Source organism: Anser cygnoides, chromosome 1 (assembly GCF_040182565.1).
Source record: "Anser cygnoides isolate HZ-2024a breed goose chromosome 1, Taihu_goose_T2T_genome, whole genome shotgun sequence".
NCBI lineage: Eukaryota > Metazoa > Chordata > Aves > Anseriformes > Anatidae > Anser > Anser cygnoides.
The window spans coordinates 3,924,254-3,950,583 of NC_089873.1; the positions used below are offsets into that span (position 1 = coordinate 3,924,254).

The 26,330-nt window shown below is 47.9% G+C and overlaps 1 protein-coding gene across 7 annotated transcripts; it reads left to right on the forward strand.

Moving 5' to 3' along the window:
* Positions 1-8,001: 8,001 nt before the first annotated feature.
* On the forward strand, positions 8,002-26,281 carry LOC106038747 (endonuclease domain-containing 1 protein-like). 7 transcript variants are annotated; one of them, XM_048062677.2, is made up of 4 exons: positions 8,002-11,732; positions 18,175-18,226; positions 21,651-21,977; positions 23,681-26,281. In XM_048062677.2, exons 1-4 carry the CDS (start codon positions 11,707-11,709, stop codon positions 24,224-24,226), a joined length of 951 nt encoding a protein of 316 aa, XP_047918634.2. In that variant the 5' UTR covers positions 8,002-11,706; the 3' UTR covers positions 24,227-26,281. The 7 variants fall into 7 exon arrangements, with proteins under 7 accessions (XP_047918634.2, XP_066857843.1, XP_013040945.2 ...); XM_067001742.1 differs by lacking the exon at positions 8,002-11,732 and adding an exon at positions 15,761-17,706 and having other exon boundaries at positions 18,144-18,226; XM_013185491.3 differs by lacking the exon at positions 8,002-11,732 and adding an exon at positions 15,767-17,706 and having other exon boundaries at positions 23,681-26,280.
* The last annotated feature ends 49 nt before the right edge of the window (positions 26,282-26,330 follow it).

The window sequence follows — 26,330 nt, forward strand, 5'->3', positions numbered from 1 at the left end:
CCTGCCTTCACACGCTCAGCTCTGCACTTTTATTTTGCTCCTGTGACCCCGACTTGCAGCAGCAGCTCTGAATTGAAGGGTGAGCGTGCTTCAGTCCCAGCGATGAAATGTAAATGAGGTTTGCTTTACAGGCAGCTGCAGGAGCAAGCTACAGGAAGGCTTTTTCTATTCTCCCTTCTTTTCCAAGACGCCTGGAGCTTGTTCCTACCCTCGTCTCCTGCTGACCAGGCTGAGCAAGGTCAAGAAGAATCATAGAGGCATAAAGGTTGAAACAGACCTCCAAGATCATCTGGTCCAACCATCCCTCTACCACCAATGTCACCCACTAAACCCTGTCCCTAAGCACCATGTCCAACCTTTCCTTGAACACCCCCAGGGACGGTGACTCCACCACCTCCCTGGGGAGCTGCATCACTTAGCCAGGGCTGTGCTGGTTGACCCAGCACTAGACACGTCCACTTGGACTGAAGAGCCTCCAACCGGCCCCTCTTCTTGCCCAGGTCCTCCCTAACAGAAGCAGGGGGTATTTCTGGCCATAGAGGGGTGCAGAAGGGATACGTCTCTTTGGGGTTTCTTGATGGAAGACGTTGCTTGCTCACGGGTTTGGTGGTGTGGGCATAGCTGCAGGGACTCTTCCTGCCTTAGAAGGAGGCAGAAATACCAGGGAATGGTGGAGAACGATGCTCAGCATGCCTGCTGTGCTGTGGGCTTGGTATGAGTCTGCTGGTTTGTCTTCCATGTCCAGGAAATAAGGATCCTCAAAGGATGTCCAGAGGAGGCCAGGAGGATGATCAGAGGGCTGGAGCACCTCTCCTTTGAAGAAAGGCTGAGAGAGTTGGGGTTGTTCAGCCTGGAAAAGAGAAGGCTTCAGGGGGACCTCATTGCAACATTTCAGTACTTGAAAGGGACTTATAAAAAAGATGGAGAGTGACTCTTTTCTCAATCAGATAATGACAGGATAAGAAGAAATGGTTTTAAACTAAAAAAGGGGAGATTTAGATTAGGTGTTAGGAGGAAATTCTTCACTCAGAGGGTGGCGAGGTTTAGAACAGGTTGCCCAGAGAAGCTGTGGATGCCCCATGCCTGGAGGTGTTCTGATGAGGCCCTGGACAGCCTGATCTAGTGGATGCCATCCCTGCCCATGGCAGGGTGCTGGAACTAGGTGATCTTTGAGGTCCCTTCCTATCCGAGCCATTCTGTGATCCTATGATGCTATCCTTACCTGCTCCCCCCGCACCTCCTCTGTCCTCACCCTGACCAAATGCAGCACTGCTCTCCTCTCCCTGTCGTGCATCCTCTGAAAGGCCCAGAACCACACCGCGGCTCCTCCTATGGGGGGAGGGATTTGGAGCAGCCCAGCAAAGCACCCCCCGGCCCTCATCCTGCACCAGGCAGGGCTCAGCCTGGCAGGACGTGGCTGGGCGCGATGCCCGTGGCTGCTCGCTCCGTGCCAACCACACCAGCACACCGAGGCACTGCTCTCACCTCCCGACCGCACGGGGCTGTCTGCTTAATAGGGGAAATCTGCTCTTCTTTCACTCTCAGGGGTGAGAAATGCTTCGTGTGACCTTCTCAGCTTCTGCTTTTCACTTTCTCATTGCAAGTGCCCGTGCTGACAGCCCCACAAGCTCCCAGACAGAGAGTTTTCCACCTATGACTAAAGCTCTTTCTAGCTTGGGACACCAGGGGGGAACTTCCCTCTGCTTCCCACCCGTGGCTGATGTTTGCTCTTCAGAGTTGTGTTGGCCTTTGGATGTCAACAAGCTGGAAATCAGGTTGGAAATTAGAAATTTCTTCTCAGAAAGAGCAATCAGGCATTGGGATGGGTTGCCCAGGGAGGTGGTGGAGTCACCGTCCCTTGGGGGTGTTCAAGGAAAGGTTGGATGTGGTGCTTAGGGACATGGTTTAGTGGGTGACATTGGTGGTAGGGGGATGGTTGGACCAGATGATCTTGGAGGGCTTTTCCAACCTTTATGACTTTATAATGCTAAGCTTTCAAGAAATCCATCCAAATCCTTCTGAGACAATGCTGAAGAGGTCCCCTGTTTAAAAAAAAAACGTGGTCTGCCAAATGCCTTCTTCCCCCATGCACAACAAGTGAGCCTGCTGGGTAAGCTCAGTTGTCTCAGACCGTTGTCACAGCCCTGGGGATACCTGGGGTGTTAGTCACATCTTCATCTCCTGCGCAGAGAAGTACCCCTGTTTTGTGGCCCCCCAAAAAAAGAAAGAAAGTAAAAAAAAGCCTTTGTAAATTAAAGCCTTTGTGAATTCCCCTGGGTGCTGAGTCTCAAAGAGGTGTAGCATCAGTTGGCCAGCCACCCATATCTCTGCTATGGCACTGTAATAACCGGAGTTATTGCAACCCCTTCTTCTCCCAGGAGAGGATGCGTTTGCGTGGCTGTGGGTGCCCGCTATGAGATGGTGCTTGGGGCTGTTGGTGGCACATTGAGGACAATTTCTAGGCGTGTTTGTACAAAATGGATAGCTCTGAGGCTGTGCCCCATTCTCCTCCTCCCTGGACAAGCTGTGGGATACACGGAGATGAGCTTTCTACCCTTAAAAAGAAGTGCATAGGCAGTGTCTTTCTCCTGGGAAGAAAACAAGCCCTTATTCCCTTTTTGCTTTCCAGGAATCACAAAAGAAACGAGTCCGTTTCTTCTGCCTCACTTTGGGGGTTTTGGCTGCCCAAATTCCAGGACAAATGGGAAATTCCTGCCAGCAGCGGCAGCTCAGCCCCAGGCACTTAAGTAACTCTGGGCTACCCCCTGCGAACGTGACTTATACCCTCTGCCCCGCGAGCGACTTGCACCCAAACATTTCCCCTGCCCCGAGCGAGAAACCACCAAGCGCAGACGCTGCAGTTTCCTTTTCACGTGCTCCAGCCCCTGCAGAGCTTTGTGGCTTCCCTCCCTTCTGCTCCTCCGTGGGGCTTCGGTCTTCAAATCTCAGCATCTTCTGGCCCTCACCTCCACCCTTCATAGAATCACAGAATCATTAGGGTTGGAAGAGACCTCCGAGATCATCTCCAACCATCCCCCTACCACCAATGTCACCCACTAAGCCATGTCCCTAAGCACCACGTCCAACCTTTCCTTGCTGGCAGCTGCCGTAAAATGCTAGCCCCCTTTTGTTGGATCCTGTTTATGCTCCTCTCGCTTTCTGCAACAAGAGGAACCCACTGGGGGTCTCCGGAATGCCCCTGTGGTTTTCCCAGGAGCGGTCTCCAGATGAGACCTCCGCTACCTCCAGTTGCAGGTGCGTCATTTTAGGTGGCTGAGTCAAATTGTGATGACACCTGAATCAGTGACTGAAAAGAGGGACTTTAACGGGAGGCATCTACTTGCACACAGGAGCATTTTTCTCACCCACCGTGGTGAGCAGTCTTTGGCGTTCAGGGAAAAGAGAAGAGAAAGTGACACCAGGGACTGGTGCCTCTGATCCAGACACTTCAAGGTTGGGTAAAAAGGAAGAAGAAAGGAAAGCTGACTCAGAGCTGTCCTTCATTTCTTCTCCAGTGGGCTCAGGAAGAGCAAGAAATGTCCTCACCACTGCCACTGGGAGGGATGCAACCGAGCTGAAGGGCTTCAGGGAAGATTTGGCTCCATTTCCCTCAGCTGAAGACCACATCTACAGGGACGTGGTGGCACCTGCAAAGATGTTGAGCTGGAAATCACTGGCAAGGGTTACCTATGCCCTTTTTAACATTTTGGAAACATTTTGGTCAGAAGCATATCAGGTGTTCTTGACTCAGGCAGCTGAGGTGTCTTTCACACCGTCAGGGCATGGTTTCATTAGTTACAAATTTTCAGGGCAACTGAGCAATTTATGAGTTTATAACTTGGTGGTGAGAGGGAAACATCCCCCCAGAACTGAGGCATTTCATCTCAGGCATGAAATAAACATCAAGTGGGGGTAGCAGTGCATGATGTAGTGGAAAATTTACCTGATATGTTCTGTAGGCTCCACTACCACGCATGCCTGGTAAGACAATTTGTCTTTTTGTAGCGGAACATGGTAGCATTGCAGAAAATGTAGCAGAACTACATTTTTTTTTTTTAGCCACACAGTGTGTAATCCATCATAGTTCCTTGATCCTTTTCGGAAGGAATGAGAGCAAAGTAGTTGTTCCTGATCTGTGAATACACCAAGGATAATTCTTGCTTCATTGCAGGAATTTGTACTTACCCTTAATGAATTTCAAGGGTGTTCTTTTGCTTGTTTCCCAGAATATTTCTCTATTTTGTTCTGATAACCTTGAATATTAGTCCTACTCCCCCATGTCCCTAACCTCCTTTCCAGCTTGAAGCAATCTAGGAATTTAATAAGGAAATGGTCTCCAACTTCCGAGCTACCTTGAGTAAGACCTTGGACAGACTTTGTGGAAGCCCATGGCTGTGTTTTTCCACTCTGATGTGGACCAGCTCCCTGGGAGCACTCTCCAGCACTTCCCACACCGACCCCAGTGCATTGTACCAGCCTCTCGTCTCGGTCAATGCCATGGGAGACAGGATCCAAAGTCCTTGTGATGAGAAGAGATTTGAAGTCTACCGCCTCTCCCTTACCCGCAAGGTCTGTTACCAGGTCTCAAGAGAAAATCAGACTGGTTTGAGAAAATCTGGTCTTGACAAACCCCCGTCTCCTGTTACTTTTCAGAGGCTTGCAGAGTTGTTCTGGAGCGAAATGAACTTCAGCCTCCTACTCTATAATTTCCAGGATCCATCTTTTCCTCTGAATCATTTTTTTAAAAGATATGCATGACTATTCCACTTTCTTATCTGAGAGCATCTTCTCATCCTGCTCAAGCTTCCCAAAACAACTTCTAATGTTATTTTTAAGCATCCAGGAAGAGCCCCTGAGACCCAGACAAACTGAAGGTGTCTGCAGCTTCGTAGGTGTCACCCATCAATAACCTCCCCTCCACACTGAGCAGCAGGTTAAAGTTCCTCCTGGTCATATTATGTTGGTAAGCATACGTAAGAAGGGATTTGCCACTGCCCCAGATCTGTTTTGTTTTATGATCCGGGCTTTCTGGTTTAGTCCCAGCGCACTCCTTGTATTCTCTGAGGGTCGTCTTTTGGAGGCTGACCTACCTTCTACTTTGTGTGCCGCCTCCTGAGGCTGATGTCAATGAACGCCTTGAGGTTTACCCTGCCTATAATGATGCTTTTTTCCTTCACTTTGGGACACTGTGCTTGTGATCGCATTATCATTTATTTAAAATTGAGAAAGGAGTCAAGCACATGGGCTAACGCACGTTCAGCTATAAGCAACTGCAAATCTGAGGCTCAAAACTCTTCCAAAGCAGACACTTTTTAAAGAACAAGAATAATGGTTATTAATAAAATCATTCGGTAAGGGAAAGAACAGAGTTTGGGACCTAAAAGAAAGAGTCAATTTGTGTATTATTTCCCCTGTGGCCTGTCTTGTATAAAGAATCTTTTCAATTAGGAAACTGTGGAGTTGCCTCGAGTTGCGGCCTGTTGCACAGGAAAGCTGACCACCTCCTCCTTTCAGTGCCGATGCACTGAGCATTAAATCAACCTTTCAGCAATTGCCATAACAAAGGCTTTTAGGATTTACAATAGGAAAAAAAAAATCCCAGCAGCAAGGGCAGCCAATGCAGTTAGGTAATTCAGGTAGGCATGCATTGCCCAGGCATGCAGCGGAGCCTACAGTAAGTAAATTTCCGTGAGGGTTTCGGACGGGCAGATGCCAGGAAGGGTAATATACCTTATGCTGAACCTTTCTGGAGGCTGGTGATGGACTAGGAGTCCTTTCCAGGTCCATCTGTTGTGCTTTTTGGTGCACTCCGAGTGTTTTGTGTTGGCTGGATCGAGGGAGGGTGGCCGAGGCTGAGGATTTAGGATTTTACAATGGTCCTGGTGGAAGTCGCTGTCAAAGATGAGACTGGAGCTCAGAAATGCTGGCTCCTGCTCTGCAGCCGGCGGGGTTTATTTTGTAACGAGGGAGACAAGTCAAAGGAGGACCAGGTCTGACATTTCTCAGAATTTCCCCTGTGCTTGCAAGTTCAGCGAGCGCCATCATGTTTTGCCAGCGAAACCCAGTTACAGTTCAGCTCTCGCTGACTTCTGCAGCACGGTTCAAAGATAAAGAACTTTTCTGCGTTGGGGTAAGGATCCGAACTGTCTCGCTGTGCTCGTGCTGGTCCCCAGCTTGAAACCAAGGTGCTGCAGCACCGGTAACTGCTGTGTACGTGGAAGTGTCACACCACTTCCTACGCCAGATAGCGGGGCGCTACCTAGCACACGCTGCAAACCACCCATTTCCTGCGCTGACACCCCAGCAGAAGGTTGCTTCTCCTAAAAAGATGACTGAAAAACATCCCGGCCTTGCTTCCCCTCTTGCACAGCAAGGCAGAGAAACCGCAGCTCCTGGGGAAAGCCCCGTCCCTGGCAAGACGTCTGAGCGTGCACGGGGAGGGATGTTCTCCTTCCCCGCTGTGACGTCCTCGGAGTGCCCTGGGTGGGATGGAGTGAGAGACATGTTAAAACTGCTTGGTTCGGGGAAAGTAAAACCTGTTTGGTGGCTGATGTAGCTTGTTGAGGGTCTTAGGCTTTCAGGCTGGGAAGCTGGGACTTTCGGGATGGCTTTGGGTCAATAACATGACAGGAAACAGAGATGTCCTGAGTCTGTGTGTGCTTTGCCTTTGCACATCACCACGCAGAAGGCAGGTAAAGGAATTCTCCTCCCTGCCCTTGTTTTTCCCCCTGTTTTATCAATAGTGCTACCTAACCTTATTGCAATAATGAAATATAAAAATACTAATTGCAGTGTTTGTAAACTTGCATGGAGAATCATCTTCTACAAGAAAGTCAACTCATGGCCGGTGGAGAAACCAATAAAGCTATCAGTTTTTACCTGCCATTCGTAAGTGCTATTTACTTATCTTCAGGGACAGATTGTTCCTGCAGGCCAATTTGCTTGGATGACTGAGAATAAACAGCATGCAGCCTTTTAAAGGCTATGTATATGAGCTGCCTGAATGCATGCTGGATGAAAATAATTCAGAGCAAGGAAGAGTAGACTGAGAGTAAAAAATACCTTTAAGTCCATTCCTCTATTAGCTCTTCTGAATGTTTGAGTGATTTCCAAGAGCAAAATAAGAGTTCAATAATGTGGCATGACACGCAGAGAAAGAATCTCGTATGAACAGGAGACTTCGTGTTATAAGCACTGACAAATAATATCCAAATAGCTGTAGGGCACCTGTGATCTTTAGGAGAGATCAACTCTGTAATGGAATAATCGGGCTGAGCAGTTGCCCTAGGTTACAATAAAGAGGGGTGTTACCTGTTTTAATCCTGCAGAAGAATTATGGTTTGAAAGGTTCGTATTAAATAAATGCATAGAGTTTAATGATGAGCTTGTGCCACTAACCACAACACGTTTTCCCAATGAAGCATCCATCAGTGTCCACGGGGAATATTCAGGAGTCAGTACAAAAATAGTATGAAAAGAACGAGTGTGGTGTTTCCTGTAGCTCAGCTCCCAGGATACGGTTTGGGGGCTGATGGTAACAGCCCTGCGTTTATCAGAAACTTGCCTCACCACCGAGAAAACTGAAAAGTATCAGCCGGTGCATTTTGTGCTGATTCCTGTGATTTAGGTTTGCGGCTGACTTAAAAACAAGAACCAGGCCATAGAGACCTAGCTTTAAAACCAGTATTTTCTGCCTTCTGATTGCTCCAGCCCTACCCGCATTGCCCTGAATTTTGGTCTTGTTTTGAATATGCCTTTCTCACAATGCCCATAGTCATCTGAAGGCCTTTGCCTTTTGACATTTGAGGCTGGATGTGGCTCGAGCTGACTCCTTCCCCCCTACCTCATTTGGGTGCTGTAGCACTCTGCAGTCACGGCTAGTTTTACAACGCACAGAGACTTCTAGGTTTTGCAAACAGATGTAGGAGTTATTATATATATATATAATAAATATTATATATATATAAAGGAGAAAAGAAAGAGATGTAGGTGGCAAATTTCAGGTCAACCTCCTCCTTTATCATCCCATGGGGTCAGCATCTACACACCGAGTGTGAGACTCATGGATCTGGCTCCTGCTGAAACTCCACCTCACAGCCTGCAAAACCCAGGCAAGAAGCAAAAAGATCCTCATGGAAAGACTGAGGTTGGAAGGGAGCTCTGGATGCGACGAATGCTAGATCAAGCTGCTCAAAGCCATTTCCATCACAGGTTTTACGGTGTCTACAAGTGTTGACATTGGATGGTTGGTAGAAGCCCACCGCTTTGCATTCAGTACCTCCACCACGAGGCTGGTGTGCTTCTGATTTAGGGTTCCTCACTCCCAAACACTGCTGGTGGCATTCGCTCTTCCTTCACCCGGATGAGTCTATATCCAAAATTGATTCGGTTGAGTCTATACTCAAACTGGTGAGTCTACCCAGTTGAGTCTATGCTCAAACTGGTGAATCTGCTGTTTTTACTGGGGCATCCTCGAGATCCAGTGAGGGCAATGAGGTGTGGTCCAGCTCTGAACACTAAACATGCAGAAACACCTAAAACAACCTCCACGAGTTTATTACTGATCATATCTCCCTCTTGTCAGCCAGTCTGGGTTTTAGATGCATCATCTAGCAAACAGTTTTGCTGGGCTGGTTTCCTCGCTGGTGCCAGCAGACACCTCTTTTGCTTTTCAAGAGCAAACCAGCCTCTGGTTAGACCCATTTGGTGGGCTCCAGTTTGGCTGCTGGTACAGCCTGCATCAACTCAGTCCTGCTCCCACCCAAAGCTAACCTCTTTAGCTACCTTTTCTGCCCTGGCAAAAACACCCTGATGAGAGACAGGCCCAGGCAGTTGGTCCTCAGTGTGGATTTCGTGTTCCAGGGAAGCAGCTTTATCTCGGGAAAGGCATCAAAGAGCCAGCTGAGGTGAGGTCTGAGCTGGCTGCATGCAGGTTTCTGTATTCCCGTGCTGGGTTCATGTCTGCCTCTGTTTGGGGAAAATCTTTGCTCATCACTGAAGAATTCGCCTGCTGCTGCGGCTCATTTTCTCACCCTGCTTGACTTAGACCTGCCAGCCCTTGGTGCTCCCATTCCTCTCTCCTACTTGGACAGATGGGTGATGCCCATTTCTAACACTTTCAAAACCGTGTCAATGCAGAAAACCACAAAACAAAGGAAATGCTGACTTTAGCTTACCGCAGTTGATGACTCACCGTATCTTGTTGACATAGTCCTGGAAATACCCATTTCAAATTCCCCAACTTGCTTATTATGGACACAGGTATATATTTATAGTAAACTCATTCTCCTCATGCATATAGAGAAAATAAGCATCGAAAGCTGCATCCACAGGGTGAAAACCCAGGATTTTCTCAAGGACCCTATGGTCAATAACCCTGGACACAAAAGAAGTGTTGTTGGTCCTCTTGGGACCTGCTCATCCCTCTGAGGCCATCCATTTGGGTTGAAAGCTACGGGATAAGGATGCATCACAAGGGCAAGAGTCAGCCTAAAGCAGGCATTAGCTGACTCTTGACTCTTGCTGGGTTAGCTCGTGGTCTAGCAGGAGGTCTGACTCAGAGCAGGAACACGAGTCACCTGCACAAACAGCTCTCGGCTTCGCTTCTCAAGCACCCCGAATTTGCATCCAGCCCATAGCTAGGTTAGCACGTGCTCATCTGCATGCGAGGTGATTTTCTGGTGCTAACAGCAAGTTTGGGGCTTGAGTAACATGCAGAGCACCACTCTAAGCCCAACCCTGCCAACAATATCAAAAAAAAAAAAAATTCTCTCTGGTCCTCACCTTCTGCTGGCTTCTCAACCACATCAAACAACTGGATCTAAGAACATGAAGACTGAACTGCATGAAGAGCATCCTTCCCTCCTGTTCCTGGCCACACCGATTCTGTTTCTGTTGTGTTTGCAAGAGAGCATCCTTCAGATGGATGACGCAGAAGAGATGCTGCAAGTGCAGCATGTCCTCCTAGGAGGTTACAAAGCTTCCCATTTCCTCGTTCCCCTGAAATTCCTGCTGGATTGCCATGCCAACATCATGAAAAGGAATGAGGAGGGGCAGTTTGAGGGCTGTCCCTAAGGAAAGGGCTTTGGCAAAGGATAAATTTTGTATTTTTATGTTATGCTTTGGCAAGGTAAGTAATACAAAATAGCCATCAGGTATGTAAACGTGGGACTCATCTCATGTAATCTTAGGGGTGTAAATCAGAGACTGTCACCCTCAGATCCTTTATGGCCACTGGAGAGAAATAAGTTCTTCACCTGCCCGGCATGAACTGTGCCTTGGAAATGTGCATTCATCTCCTGCTGACTCTGAGGGAGTGATGAGGACTGGCTCTTCAGCAGGACGAATCCTGCCCAGCAAGCAGCAGAGGTCCGGAAGCGAGTTTGGGAGTCTGAGTCATGTCGGTGGGTGAGCTGGAAGAGGGCTGTTGCAATTGTTTTCTTCTGCCAGCCTGGCTTCGGGGCCAGCTTCCTGTGATTGCGGCACGGTTAGAAAATGTTCCTGGTGAGGACTGGAGTCCTGGTTATTTTCCTCGTCCACACACCACGACGCAGCACTGGGTCTGTGTTATCTGAGCTCTGGCTCTGTGTTCCCACCGGTCCCCAACTTGCATTCTGGGCTCGGGTTTTAAGCAGCAGGTAGTGGTGAGCAGGTTTTGTGAAAATCAGATGTAGTCACAAATATCTAAGTGAAATGCCATTGGAAAACATTAACATCATACATCAAGGCAATTAAAATCAAAGGGTCTCCTGCCATATACGCCTAGCGTAGGTGGTTGGCTCATGCTCCCTGTCCAGCGTAAGAAAACCATAACCCCCCAGGTGGGAATGGCAAGCTGTTTGCTTTGTTAAGCTTAGATCCTACCTCAAAGCTCGTAAATACATTGAACCAAGTCCTAAACCCAACCTCCTAATGGCAATTTAGCACTTAGTGCCCCGTGGTTTTATCATCTTCCCATAAGCTAAGTGTTAAGTCTGAATCCTTTTATCCCAGACACATTTAAGAATCAATGAGCATGAGCACTGAGCAAGATTTATGAATGAAGGAGCTGTTTGCTCAAAAGTCTGGATTTTCAGCAATGGCAAGAAAGTCACAAAAAAAAAGACAAAATGACAAAATATGGAATTAAGATAGTATCCTTATCAGGAATAAGGTCTCTCCTGGCAGCTTCAGCATCTCCAAGGGCTTTCTTTTAGCCCTTAGCAGAAATCGATGCCTGCGTTGCAGTGGGATTTACGACCCTCCTACGAGGCATCATCTTCACATCTTTTCTGACTTTTCCAGAGGTGAAGTGTTTATAGGGACATCTGGCCCTTCCTCCTGTGCCACCTCCATGGACTTTGGAGGATGCCAGGTCCAGCAGGGACAACCCAAGGCACGACCCCTGATCATGGGACTGCTCTTTCTAATTAGCGATGCTCTGACATATATCCGCCCCGACGAACAGCCTGATTTCCATATGGGGTGAGCCAGCAGCCAGACTGGAAATCTCCTTGGTGCACCTGCTCATTAACCTCAGCATAATTAACGTGCAGCAACACAGGCTGTTTATTGCACAGGGGGCCGGCCTGGGGCTCCCGAGCAGTGGAAGCACAGCTCTGGGTTGGTGCAGAGACCATGGGATATCATCATAATTCCCTTCTGGGACGAAATGAGCTGATGGGGTCTCATCCATGCTCCAGGGGACTCTGAGCACTGGATCTGAGAATGGGCCCTCCCCTGGACTCTGCGAGGTATGTACGTGGTGACGTGTTGTGGCTTTGGGCTGTGGGAAGACCTTAAGGTAGAACTCTCAAGAGTGGGCTATTTGGTCATCTACTGCCTTGTTAAAATTTTCCAGATGTGTGCTTTAGGGTGGGAGAAGATGGGAGCCAAATCTACCATAGGATCATGGAAATGTTATTTGAAACATTGGCTGGAGGTCTCCAATTCTCGAAGCAGAAACGCTGCCAGTTCTAGAGGGGCTTGGTCGTGGTTTCATCCAGCTAAGCCTTGTGTCATCTCCGTGTTCATTACCTGTCATTTCCCAACAGCCTGGGGCAGCCCTGTGCTACCTTCCTAGAGACATTTTTTTTCTATCCTGCACCTCCCAAGCCACCATCTGTGGCTGCTGCCCTTTGCTATCGTGTCTGGCTATACAACAAGGAGCTTGATGTCCTTCTCTCTGCAGCTGCCCCTCTAAGGAGCTGTAGGCAGCTATTGGGCTGCCATCTCCAGCAAACACAAATCCCTCAGCCTCTCCTAAGACGCGTGCCCCAGGCCTCTGACTACCTTGGTGGCATATCTCAGGGCAGCTTCAGTCCTGCCACATCCCAGCAGGATTTGGGAGTCCACCTACGCTGTGAGTTCTGGGCCCTAGATGTAACATATTCCAGGAAGACAAGTCAACGGAGGCTTAATAAGCAGGTTGTATTAATAAGTAAAGTTTTTTTTTTTTAATTATTTTTTATTTTTTGGGAAAATATTTTTTTCGTAAAAAAGTGTATCTGTATGAAACCACAGCCTGGTTCAGTTTCCAGAAGGAGCAACCTGTCCATGAACTCAAAGTACAATTCTGAGTGCTGCTATAGCTCACGGATAAGAGCGTGGTGGGAAGAAGGAAATCCCACAGAAATGCTTTAACACCTCGGGACTTCCAGGTTACCTGAGGAAAAACTGCAGGCTGTGAGATACTCCCCAGTTCAATCTACCACCCCAGCACACTTGTTTTTTCTTTTTTGGCACGGGCATCATCTCAGGGCTGCTGCTTTTCTCCGGGTAAGATTGCACCTTGCAGGAGGTGAGCGACCCACGGGTCAAAGCCCAGAGCAGGGGGGACAGGATGTGCTCCAAGCTTGCAGGGAAAGTGAGAAGGTTTGCTCACCGAAGCTTGCTAAACTTGACAGCTGTTTAATTTTAATCGCCTTGACGGGCTGCAGTAAAGGCTGTGGTTAACTATTTTAGGTACAGCAGGGAAGCCGCAGTGCTGGCAGGTTGAATGAGGCAAGCCTGTTGTGGGAGAAACAATAAGAAAGGGGTCTCCTGAGGCCCTAAAAATGCAAGAGGCAAGATCCCAGATCTGTCTAGTCTTCCCCTTTTGTGCTGTTTTCCATGACCCAGGCCATGAGAGGAGACAGGGCTAGCAAGGAGGGCTCTGAGCCTCCTGACCTGAACACGTTGTGGTCACTGGCAGAGGTTCAGCATTTCCCCATCGATTCAGTGCTTGCCATTTTCAATGCAGCAGCCTAAAATCAGCAGGGAAGCAGCCTCCTCACCCTGAGTCACGGGGCTGAGTTTTTCGAACTTTGAGCCAATTAATTTATTTTTTTTTTCCGTGGGGAAACCCATGAACCTGACATAACCTGGGTTGCATCTGCAACCACTTGTAGTCTGCACAAGGTGTGAAGATGCAGAAGTTTTTATCCTACGGTGAAAAAGCTCAGCTTCTTCCTGGGCACATAGGAAGGAGCTGCCTTGAATCCTGGAGCCGTAACCCCAGTGATGATTGGACTTGGCCTGCGATGCGTTCGCAGATATGGGCACTGCACCCCAAAACCACAGGCACCAAGAGAGGGGGTGGACCAATTGCACAAGACTTCAAGTATGTAAAAGCCAGACATCTGTGATGGAGCTATCTGCTCACACTGCGTTTATACTCAACACAGAAATAAACACGTTAATTTGAACTATTTTACACAGTTTTACATTGCCTAATTTGGGCTGCGTGCATCTCTCTGGAGATGCCTTTTTTTTTCTCTATTGACTAAAAAGGACAGGTTTGTAAATGTGTTTTTCAAATGCCTGGATTAGGATGAACCCCATAGAAAGAGATTTTGGCGATGAATATCTCTTATTATTTTATATAAGATTATTTTAAGATTTCCATGTGTCATAAAACAGGTATAAGGACATCATTCTTATTTTCCTTCTACATCAATATCACATCTCTGCTTTTGCCATCTGCGTTTTACCTCTGCTCCCAGGCAAATATCCTGCCCCCTTTTCGCCCAGCAACACCCAACCCGCAGAAATAGCGGGGTGTTTGCCTGGGGCATGGGGTTTCGGTGGCTGCTCAGCCCTCCCCAGTGGCCCCTCTGCTGCTGCAGGAGAATCAGAAAGTGAAAGCCAACGGATTGATTTTTGGTCTCCAAAAGCTGAACAAAACTGAAAGAGCGAAAGCAAACCACAGGCAACCTGCCAGCTGGCTGAGCGTCTGCAGCGGGGCGATGCGCTGTCGGTGACGGAGAGGAGACCCCGCTGCCACCGGGACCGTGGTGCTCGGTCTGATGGAGTTCACATGCCTAAAGCAACTCCAGGTAACCCAAATCTGGGTTACAACATAAATCATGTGCTAGGTCATCATGATAAGCTGGAATACGTTAAAAATGCTTCTTGATCCTTATGGGCCCGCATTTGTCTCCGAAACACAAGACTGGCCCAAAGTCAGCATTTAAGATGTTGCATAAAAAAATAGCTCAGGGTAAACCATTTAAAACTAGGCACCGGTTCTAGTGATGGATTAGGCAGCTTCGTTTGTCTTTTACATCCTTACCTCTCTGCCTAATTTTCCTCATAAGAGTGATACTTTTTGCACGGCCCTGGACAAGGGTTGTGCCGTGTCCCTTGGTGCAAAGGCTGGCCCCAGGTTGCCCACGCTCCCCTTGTGCCCTGCTCACACCAGCAGGGCACTTCCCACAACCTGAGGTCTCTGAGGGTTGTCCAGCGTCCAGGCATCTTCAGGCCCTGCCTGTGGCCAGGGGATGATAGGATCTTTGCTGCCCTCTAAGGAGAACAGACCAGAACAACACAGCTCACGTCCGAGCAGCATTTTTCTCCCTTGCGTTGGGATTTATCGTGCCCCTGTGGCTTCTGCTGCTGTGATTTGCTCCTTCCTGGGCATCTGCGCTGCTCGAGCTACCTGGCAGCTCTGTGTCTCCTCACTTGCTTCTTCCATGGGGAAAGAAGAGTCAAAAAAAAGGCTTTGGTGGCATCTCTTATTTACTTATTTTTTCAGAAGAAATAGTGCCCTCCTCTGTTTGACTCTGCTGGTTTTAAATCCTCTCCTTCTGGCCCTGCAGTCCCAAGAGGTGTTTGTATTTCTCCTCATATGGACTCCTATAGCAGAAGTCTTTAACATCTCCTAGAAAGGAAACATAAGTAAATATTTTAAAAAAGAAATACAAAAAAATACAAAATCCTTGTGGAGAAGCCAGGTCTGGACACCCACACACTTTCCCTAGAAAAAATACTGCAAACACTGTTTCTTTTCAACCATGACATGGAAAAAATATTCAAAGTACTTCATGTACACATCTCCAGGCTCCCAAGGAAAAATCCCACATGACCAGGAGAAGACTGGAGGATCTAATAGGCTGTTTTTCATCTCTTTAAGAGCTGAAGAAGTGAAGGCTTGTCTTGCAGGACAAACCCCCTGGAAGCTGGCCTGCAGGAGGGGGTGTGCAACATCGCTCACACCTCCTCCCCATCCAGAAAGTGTGCAGCTCTGGATACCGTGCAACCATTGTCTATACTGACATGGAAGGCAGGACAATGCCAGCTGTTAAGCATTAGAGCACAATTTTTATAAACATCAGTGAAATGCAAAAACATGACATAATAGGCCTTGGGAGTAGGGTGTGAGGTCCGTGGCTTCTTCTGGTTATTTCACCAACTGGCTGTTACAGTATTCCTTGAGAGTCATCTATATTTCAGCCGCAGCACTTTTTTTTTTTTTTTGACGAACTCTGGAAAAAATTTCCCAATTAAATAAAATTATGGACATGTGGAGGAGTCCAACTTCATTCCCACTGGTCACTCATTGGTCACTAATCTGGGCTTGTTCCCCTTCGCCTCCAACAGCAAAATGCCCACATAACAATCCTGCATAGGTCCACCTCTAGGGTGACCCTAGATTAGCTTTTGTTGATATCAGCTGCATGGAAAAACATTCTTTCTTCCAAGACTGTCTCGTTACAAATTGCTCTGCGTGGGATTTCACCACCAGGCCTTCTGAGAACTTGAACCATGTTTCCACTGCATTTTTGATTTCACAGCTGGGTCCTGATTGCATCACCTTAGCTGATATCTGCTTTGCCTACTTCTTGTTTTGCTGTGAATATTTTAAGTCCTTTTTGAAGAAAAGGAAACTTGATGTTGGCTGCCTGTTTTCTTCCTTTCTCTGCATGTAGTGGCTTCTTTTGAGCAGTCATAACTTGCCATTTTACTGTGTTAAAAGCAGAGGACCAGTGAGCATTGCCAGGACCCCAGCCATCAACATCTTGCAATTCTTCTTCAGAGGTGTCCGTCAGGTGCTGTTTTAAACTTGATTTCCCAAATCCCTTTGCTCCAACGCTGCGAGACTACAACCTGCCCTTGGTGGTCCTGCTTGAGCAGGGGGCTTGGACCAGACAACCTCCGGAGGTGCCTCCCAGCCTCAGCCAAGCTGTGATTCTGTGGTTTTCTTCCAGTGGCCAAGCTCTGGCATTGCCATGACATCAGACTCCACAGCTTTTGTCAAGCCCCTTTCTGGTCCAGGTCCCAGACTCTGATGCTCCCCATTTACAGAAGGTGGTGGTTGGTCATCGTCATCAACAATCTTCAGTCCCATTTCCCCCACTGATGTAGGAAACCAGCATCTTTCCTTCAGCTGTCCTTTGAGAGACCATGGGAGTCAACTCTTGTCATTCCCTCTGATTTCGGAGGCGTGCAGCATCTGCATCTATCCCCCCAGACCCCTTTTATCAACTCTTGGTGGAAGAACCCTTGTCTCCACCAAGCCTCTGCTCCGTGCAGGTTGGGGTGCTGCTTGAACACGGGCTCAGCAGTGGTATAAAGCAGCAAGCAGAGCAATATGCAATTCTCTCCATACTTACTCTCCCTGGAAGGGGCAATTTGGGTATCAGCTGTGTCGTAAACAGGCGATTTGGATCTGACAAGCACTGTGCTAAAGGAGAAGGTGCTCGTGGTTCATGTATTGGTGCAGACATAGGAGAGGACCTGTCCAGTGAGATATAATATTAAAATGCTCTTGCTGCATCTAGAAAATGTAAATGAGTAAAGAATGGGACAGTATATGCCCCCAAAATCTATAGGACGATGTTGGCAAGTGCTGTTACAAAGTCTTTACAGTCAGGGAAGGGAAAATGCCATGTTAACTGTATTCTGAGAGGCTGTAGAAGAGCAAAGCACCTGTGTGTGCTCAGACAGGCCGTGCCATCTAATGACCCCAAAGGCTGTCTGCTGAGAACAGAGCCCCACGGGAATTGAGGAAATGGAGAGGGAAGTCACCAGACACAGCTGTCTGTCTGTGACACGTGACACCAGTCAGCAAACTTGGGAGAAACTCTGAGGAAATAGCAAATTGCACTTGCTGTCCCATTTCTGGGCAGGCATGAGCAAATCTCCCTGGAATAAAAACGTTTTTCAGTAAGCTTCACTTTTTATAAAAAGGGGCAGATTTATGACGGGGCTGTACTGGGTCTGGCTGGGATGTTAACTTTCCCTGCAGCAGCCCACTCAGTGCCGTGCTCTGCACTTGGAGCTAGAACAGCAGTGGTATCACACCAGCATTGTGTCTGCTGCTGAGCAGTGCTGGCACAGCACCAGGACTCTCCCTAACTCCCCTAGGGGGTGAGCAAAAAAGTGAGAAAGGAACATCACCAGGGCAGCTGACCTAAACCAACCAAAAGGATATTCCATACCATATGGTGTCACACTCAGCAATAAAAGGTGAGAAAAAGGAAGAAGAGGGGAGGGGTGGGCTCTCGTTGCCCAAACGTCTGTCCTCCCAAACACCGGCTACGTGCGTTGAGGCCCTGCTTCAAGGACATGGTCAAGCATCGCTCATTTGTGGAAAGTAGAGAGTAATTTCTTTCCTCTGCACTTCCACACAGCCTTTACTTGTTTTGTTTTGTTTTGTTTTGTTTTTTCCCTTTCCCCCTCCCTTTTCCCCTTTCCCTTTTTTCCCTTTAGTTAAATTATTTAATTAATAATAATATTTCCTTAATAATTATTTTTCCCTTTAATTAGATTTTCCTTCTCTCAACCCGTGAGTTGTTCTTTCCTTTACTTCTTCCCCTCCTCTTCTGAGGAGGGGGAGTGAGAGAGTGGTTGTGGTGGAGTTCAGCTGCCTAGCAAGGTAACACCACCACAGGTATTTATTGCAGTGGGACTCACGACATGTCGCTGTTTCTCAAGGGGGAAGAACAAGGTGACAGTTCAGCTGCTGCTCCTGAGATACTGCTTCAAGGTAAGTCCTGTTCCTTCCTCACCGCTGACTGCCATATTTCTTTTAATTTTTTTCCTTAAGCTTCAGAATAAATGCATCGGACAAAGGGTGGGCTGCAGTTACTGAGATCTAACCTCCTCTGTAGGAGAAAATTAGAATTTACACGTGTATATTTGGCAGAGCTTTAATGTTTTATATTACAGAGGGCAAGGGGAGGAGGACTGGCCCAGGGAAGAACTCAAGCATAGAAAAGTAGACAGTAAAGATCTGGAGAATACGGGTGAGGTACTTAAAAGACACAGAGATTGGAGGAAGGTGGAAATTTGTCATCGTGTGAGCTAAACCTTGGTCTTTGAGGAAATAATGAAATGAGGTGGGATCTGGGGAAAAAAATAAAAATTAAAAAATCTAAACTAAACTAAACACTTTTGGTGATGCTCAGAACAAAACCTTGAAGAAGGAATGTTATTCCCAAAGGGAATGAGCCAACCCCCTCCCAACTGGCACTGCCAGAAGCCGATCCCCTGGATCCTGTTAGAGCTGCAGACCTTGCTGGAGCTGGCACAGTGTCACCCATCTGGAAAAGGCACCAAAGCCTGGTGGCACACTTGGAAGAGGTTTTGCCTCTGCAACTCACCTGCTGCCCCAGCCAAATATTGGAACTGATCTAGGATACCTTGGGGAAAAAATACACGGAGGAAGCCTTGGGAATAGATGCACAAGAAGGTACCCAATGGTTAACTGAGATGGTTAATTGTAGGAAAACAGATTCCAGTGTGTTCTTTTTTTAAATTTTTCATCTTGATGATGACCATCAACATGCTATCATCATCACTATAGTATTTATTAATACTATTATTAATTAGTTCCCAAAGACAGGGTTATCACATGTTTTTTGTGAATTTTCACAAGCCCTGAGGATGTTTTGTACACTGGAATGAAGCAGCACGAGCCAGGATGAACAGGACATATCTTTTCAGCTAACCTAGCCGGCTCCATCAGGACTTCAGCAATAATGCTAAAATTATCTCCCAGAGCTGTTGGACCAAGGCTGTAGGAGATGCATTGAAGATATTGGGTGTGAAGTCCCCTCCTGACCTGAGGGTGGCTGGAGCAGCCAGGTGCTCCTTTACACCTGATCTGGGAGCATTCCTTATCTTCGAATTACCGCTGGCCGATTACAGTGTGTACCAAGCAGATGGGAGCTGGCTTTGTGTTCGTACCCTCTTTCTCATGCAACTTCAGGAAAAAGTAGATTCAAGACCTTATTTTGGCCCACGGACAGAATATGGCTCATGGCCATAGGAAAGGCTCAATTCAAGGCTATCAGAAATGCCATAAAACACCTTGTATAATAAACCTGTAAGTTTCAGTTGCCAAGTCACCTGGAAAATTCACACCAAACAGTTGAACGAGAGGAGGGAGCTTATTCTGCCCATGACCTTGAAAAAGGCCTCTGGAAAAACACATTTGCAACACTGGTCCTGGGTCCACCCCAGGGCAACTTCACTCTAAATCCTGATCAAAAAAATCCAGTAAAACAGAATTATTGCCAAATTTCCTTTCCTGGAGATCGTATAAAAACCACCCCCCAGCCACAGCCAGTTTCAGACTGTAGCAGGGGCATCTGAAAATCCTCTACTGCTTTGGGGCTGCAAGCAGAATCACGTGAATAAACATATTTATGTGCCGCTCTTTCACACGGTAGGTTGGTTTCTATATATCTGAAATGAAATCAGTTTTGTGTGTGTATATATATATATAAAGCTCGTGGATGGGGTGATGCAATAGAGGCAACTTCTCTGCCTGAGATGGGTCAGCTACTGTCATGCTCTAGAGGGTACTGGAATGAATCACCTCTTGTGGTTCACTCGTAGTTTTCATCTTGCTGTCACCACGTTCCTGGTCAAGTGCTAGTAAAGAGATAAAGGACCTGATGCCTTGTGTCAGACCAAGGGTATCTCCACCTCAGTCTCCTGAACCCAATGGAAATTAATACAGGAGGGTCAGGGAAAATAACACGAAAAGGGCAATGTACTAGGTGACTTTCCCAGCCTCCAGCAGTCCTCAGCTCAGACACTTCCCCAGCCAAAGGTGGGCTTTGTGTTTTAGAGGCAACGGCAGCTTTCCCTCCCGTGAATCTTTTCAGCTGCTTCTCCTATCAGCCTTATTTCAAATGCTAATTATTTTAAAACCACTCAGTTGAACGTCTAGCAATGAAAATGGAAATATCACAGCTATCCCAAAGCCTGTGTGCAGCTGAAAGAAGATAAAGCATCCTGCATCGCAGGAAAATTTGGAGCAGTTTTCTCCAGACAGAAAGATCTTGCTGACTGCCAACAATCACGTCAACACCTGAGAAAGATGAAATAAGACTATTTCTGGACAAGAAATAGAAATTCCTGTGCCAGCTCCTTTTGCAGTACAGGAAAAATAACCAGCAAAGCTGAAGATGTGAATCAGTAGAAATTTTTTGCAATTATGGGAAGAGCTGCCCCTCAATATCAGCATTGCTACACTTCCTGCTACCATCCTCTCGGTCCGTCTCTGCATCCAAATGTCTAAGCTAATTTTCGGGGGCTGGACTGCCCACACACGCAAGGAGGATGCATATTGCCCAATGTCAGCTGCCTGAGAGCCAGGACCCCAGGCTGGACCATTCGGGGTTATACATCTGATTCAAGGGGGGATTAATCCTGCCGTGAGCACATCAAAGCCGTTTGGGCAGAGCATGTGCCCAGCTGAGGTCCTGTGCTGCAGAAAGGCCCCTGGAACAGAAGGGAGCAAGATGCTATTGCGACATGGGGTTTTCCAGCCTGGGTTGCTTCTTTTATTTTTTTATTTTTATTTTTTCCAATGCCAATGCAAACAAACGAATGAACAAAACCAACCAACCAATAATAAATACATAAAAAGACCCAAAGTGCTGAGATTCAGGACTCTGATTCAGGACTCAGCCTTCCCACTGAGCTCTTGGCCAAATGGGTCAGCTGGAAGGAAGGTCCCTGTCCCAGCACCATGCCTCGGGGCAGATGCAGCTGTCTGCTGAGCTTGGACCTTCCTGCGTGCCCCCGTGATCCAACGGGGCTCCGGCAGCTGACCTGTGGAGATGCTTACATTAGCAGCTTGGCCAAATAGTTTTTTCCAAGCAACAGTGTTAGTTTTGCCAAAAAAAAAAATAATTGCTGTGTGAGCTGATGAGACATGGGGTTTGGATCACTCCTCAGAAGGGCTGAAATCTCCTGCTGTTGCCCCATCGAGGCATTGAAACCTATCCTAGATTCCACCCGTATTCCCCTCCTGATTTTTCTGTATCCAAGAGGGGAGAAAATGTTCTCTCCCTGATCTTTCAAAGGTGTCCTCTCTGCTAACCATGTCCCACGAGGACAAAAATGACTCCAGGTTTAACGAGCTTTCTCTTATCTTGTCTGCATTTGGCCTCCAGGTGAGCAAGAGCCCATCCCTCGAAGTCCTCCCCACGATGCCGCCGCTGCTGCTGGTGCTGCTGCAGATCTCCTCCAGCTGCCTTTGGCTGGGACGCGGCGAGGTGGTGACGTCCTTTGAAAGCTCATGCCCGCAGTTTTTCTTCCGGGAAACCCCCCCGAATGACGCCCTGGAGCCAGAGGACCCAGCCTGGATCTGCCAGCGCTACAAGAACCAGTATTACTTTGCCACCCTGTACGACAGGAGCAGGCGCATTCCCGTGTACTCTGCTTACTTGTACCAGCCTGGGCCTGGCACAAGGCCTAAAACATGGCTGGTTGAGCCCCAGGTGAGTGTCCTTTCTTACCGCACATCAACCTCTGCTCATGAAAAGCCGGCCTGTAAATGGACCCACTGGATGGGATTCATCTCATCTGTCCCCTCGCCGTGCAGTTCCTCTGATGAATTTGAGATGATTGAGATGAGTCATGCCCTAAAAATGTCCATTTGTCGGCATTGAGCTCAGGGGAGCATAAAGTCAAATTACCTGATATCACATTGTGTAATGCACCCCCTTTCCTGTCTTACGCTGGGGTGGGGAACCAAATCACGGCAAAGAGATGGCCAACAGCAGCTAAATTTGGTAGGCTGCACCACTGGAGAATGTAGGTGAGAATGAACCATAGAAGAAGGCCATGTGTCCTGTTCCCGAGGAAGTCCTAAAAGTTTTCGTAAATATGAAAATAAAGGTGTTATAGTTAGGAAAATAAAAAAAAAAAAAAAAAGGCATTTGCATTTGTTGGCCATAGGAACTCAAGCAATTAATTTGGTATGATGCCACTGTCCATATACAGAGGGGATAAATTTTTCTCTTTTCATCCTGGAGCACCAGCCCAGGCCATCTGCAAAATCTGTGATTTGGCTAACTTTCTACAAAGGCCTTTTTGCAGCGTGGTGCCCTTTGGTATTTGGGTTGCCCAGCTCTCTTTGGGAATTATGAGCTGCCTTAAGAGGCTGATCATTGCCAACTTACTTTCAGTGATGCTGCAGAAGGAAAACATCTGTGTTCCCTGGCACGGCTCAGCTCTAAGAAACGTTATTAGTGCAGTGGTACCAGATATCACTTGCACTGAGGTTTTTGCTTAATTATTAGAGCAAAAAGCTTCATCCTTGTAATGAGCTGTAGACCTCCCTGGGAAACCCCACCTCTAGGATTGGTTTCCCAACCCATTTCCCTGGGCATGGGGTTAGAGGAGGCAAACACTAGTGTTTGAGAAGCGTGGTATGCCTGATGCATACACATGCTTCTTCCCAAGTGGGGAGCAAAATCGGAGCAGATCAGAGGAGGCTGACTCCTCCTCACCTCCCCCCGGGAGTCCCATGGGCTCTCCTCATCCTCTTCCCGTCCTGTCCATCTGCAAGGACTCCCCAAGAGACCTAAGCCTTAAATAGGACATCTGTGCTCTTGTTTTCCCCAAGCCTGTAAAACACGAGGGTGTTGACAGATTGGACTAAAAAAAAAAAAGGCATGAAAATCATAGAGACAGAGAAAAACTGCTGTGGAAATGGGGCTGAATGGAGCAAAGGCTAGAGCTGGTGACAGGGTGATTAGATGCAGGTGATGAAGGTTGGATGTGATTAATGTGGGTGGCAGGAGCTGGGGAGAGCCCCGGGGCAGCTGTGGGGTTAGGAGATGGGAGGAAAGGGAACCAGATGTGTCACAAATGTGTCTTGCCAAAGTCACCTCTCAAACGTGAGAGAATGGAAAACACTCGCTGCCTCATCATCTGCCCACGCTCCTGCTGCCGGCTGGATTTCAAAGGTCACAAGTCAGATCAAGTGCAGCTACGTTTTGAGCTTTATTTTATTTTAATCTCTTGTATTTGTCGAGGAGGGGTAGCTTTGAGATTTCTCTTTGGTTAGTGAGTTTTCATATGCCGAGATGACAAAAAAACACATGAGTGTTCGGCACTCAGAGGCTTGTGCTCCAAGGAAACCTGCTCTTTTATTCCCATCCCCATTGCTAACACATTTTTCTCTTTACCTTTCAAGCTGATGGGCTTAAGTTATCCCAAAACGATGGAAAAAGAATGGACCCTCTTGAATTATTTCAACGTCACTTTAGAGCAGCTTGGCAAGAGCCAGGCTGTCCTCCAGGACTACAAGAACCTGACGGGCTTGAACCGGGGCCACTTGAACCCCAGTGGCCACCACCCTGACTCCGTCAGCAGGACAGCTACCTTCAGCCTCACCAACATAGTCCCCCAGGACGAGAAACTCAACGGCGGCGCCTGGAACAACTACGAGCAGCAAACCATGATGAGGAGGACGCAGGACTGCAATGCCACCTACGTCGTGGTGGGCGCTGTGCCCGGGAACAACTACATCGCCAAGGGTAGGGTCAACAAACCCAGCCACATCTGGTCGAGCGCCTGCTGTGAGGTGGACAACAACCACAGAAAGTCTTGGGCAGTCATTGCTGAGAATGACAAGAACGAGGTCCATCTCCTCACGCTGGGGGAGCTGGAGGAGGTGTTGACCGAGCTCTACGGGAGGGAGCAGGTTTTTCTCTTTGATAGCGACTGTCCCCGGGAATGAGCCTCCTTGCACCTCCTGGGTGTAAAAGGGAGCCACTAGCAGCACCGTGTGCACTGTGTGCCATTCATCCTTCCTTCTCTAGCTCTGTTTATTGGAGCATCTTCTCTCAAAAAAAAAGGAAGGAAGAGGCCAGCAGAGCCCCCGCCTGGTTTGCTTTCCTACTTTGCTGCCCACCCTTGCAATGAATCTTCATGGAAGGGTCCCTGGAAGCTCTGGAGGGGCAATCTGAATAAAAGCCCATGGGCAAGGAAATTGGAGCTTGTCACTAAGACTAGAGAGGGTATTTTATTTTGTTTTTCCCTTTTTCTACATGCCCATATGCAGACTGTATTTCCTTCCCCTCTTCATTTGGTATGATTGATAGCATGCTGCTGTCTTCTCCCTTGCCTTCTTGGGAAAGATCTCAGGATAGGATGGCTCAGGTAGCCCAGAGAGGTTGTGGAGTCTTCAGCTCTGGGGATATTCAAAATCCAGCTGGACATGGTCCTGGACAAGCTGCTCTATCTGAACTATCTCTACTTGAGCAGGGGTTTGGGCTAGAGGATCTCCAGAGGTCCCTTCCAACCTCAGCCATTCAACGATGCTGTGGTTCATTCTGCAACAAGCAAAGAGCCCAAGGAATGCTGACAGTCGTAAGGATTATCCTACTGACGCAGCCAGGGACAACAGAAATGGACAGAGGAAGAGAGGAAGGTGGAAAGAAGGAAGGTGAAAAGAAAGAAGGCAACTTAGCATAGGAGGAACATCCCAGCTCTCTTGAGGTCTGCAATGAGGTAAAACAAAGAGAAGGAAGGAAATAACCTACATTGAATCACTAGGCTCCCTAACCCTGAGCTTACATGAAGACCATGCTTATGTAAATTTCCTAGCAGATTTTTTGTTTGCTTGCTTTTGGACCCTGTATCTTGAGAACAAGTGCTGAGGTAACAGGCAACCAGGCTCAAGGAGCAAATATACAGCAGACTTTGACCAATCAAAGATAAATTTCGGCAATGTGCTGGTGGGATAACTTCATTTTCTGCTTTACTTCTGAACCTTTTCCACAGATTTATATGTAATTGATTTTTCTTTTCCATTGTAAGACCTGTTCATTGATATAAAAAGTCAATATATGGCATACAATTTAGCTTCTGAGTAGTTCACAATACGAATTATTTTCTCCAGTGCTGGATCTTAGGGTCACCTTATATGTAAACTAGAAGTTACTTCCCACTGAAATTTCCACTCCTGGTATTGCCCTGGTGCATAAGGCTTCCTTGCCAAAGGCAGGCTGTCCAAATCCAACCTGAAGATGCCATAACACTTATGGAAGTGCTACCATCAGAGGCCTGCTACTTTTCCCATGAACTTGCACAAGTGGGGTGGATCATGGTGTCATCATGGTGGATCATTCTCCACGCGTGCTGGGCCTCAGAGCTCTGGTTGCAGAGGAGATCAGCTCAGCTGCATAAATAGGGGCATCCTGGGCCAGCTGCAATGCCTTGAGGTTTACAGTAGGGCTGGCTGATCTGCTGCGGGGTCCTGGGGACACCTACACCCACCCGGGCCAGCAGTCAGGATGGGTGTGGGTCCTCAAGAGTGTCTCCAGAGGCTCTGGACACCTGAGTGCAGGCAATCAGGTCTGGCCCCAGACCTCTGCGCAGTGCCAAGTAGCACCATGGACATCTGCTTCTGTCATCTCCGGCTGCCTTACCAAGAGCAGCAATAATAATAACTCAACTTGCAATAACTTAAGCAGCAATAACAACTCACTTTTTGCCAGCTGTGTTGCTCAGTAAGGTAGGAGATTATCTGTGGAGGACAAAGTCAGGAGGAAAGTCAGGAGGAAAGCCACACTCATATTTTGCCCTTTCCTGATAGTCCCGTGTGGTCCCAGGTCCCCTGCCCGAATATTTCAAATCATTAGAAACCACTGATGGGGTGAAACTGCCGCTGCTATTTCAGGTTGAGGGAGCCCAGCAGCCCCCTCTGCGGTTACTCATGGGCCTCCTCTGACTCTTTCACCCCACCTCCTCGTGCCTGAAAACTGCACTCATCCTCACCGCTCCAGCCACCCCCGCTTTCCAGGCCCTGCTGGAATCCCCCCGGCTCCCCATGGCCTGGC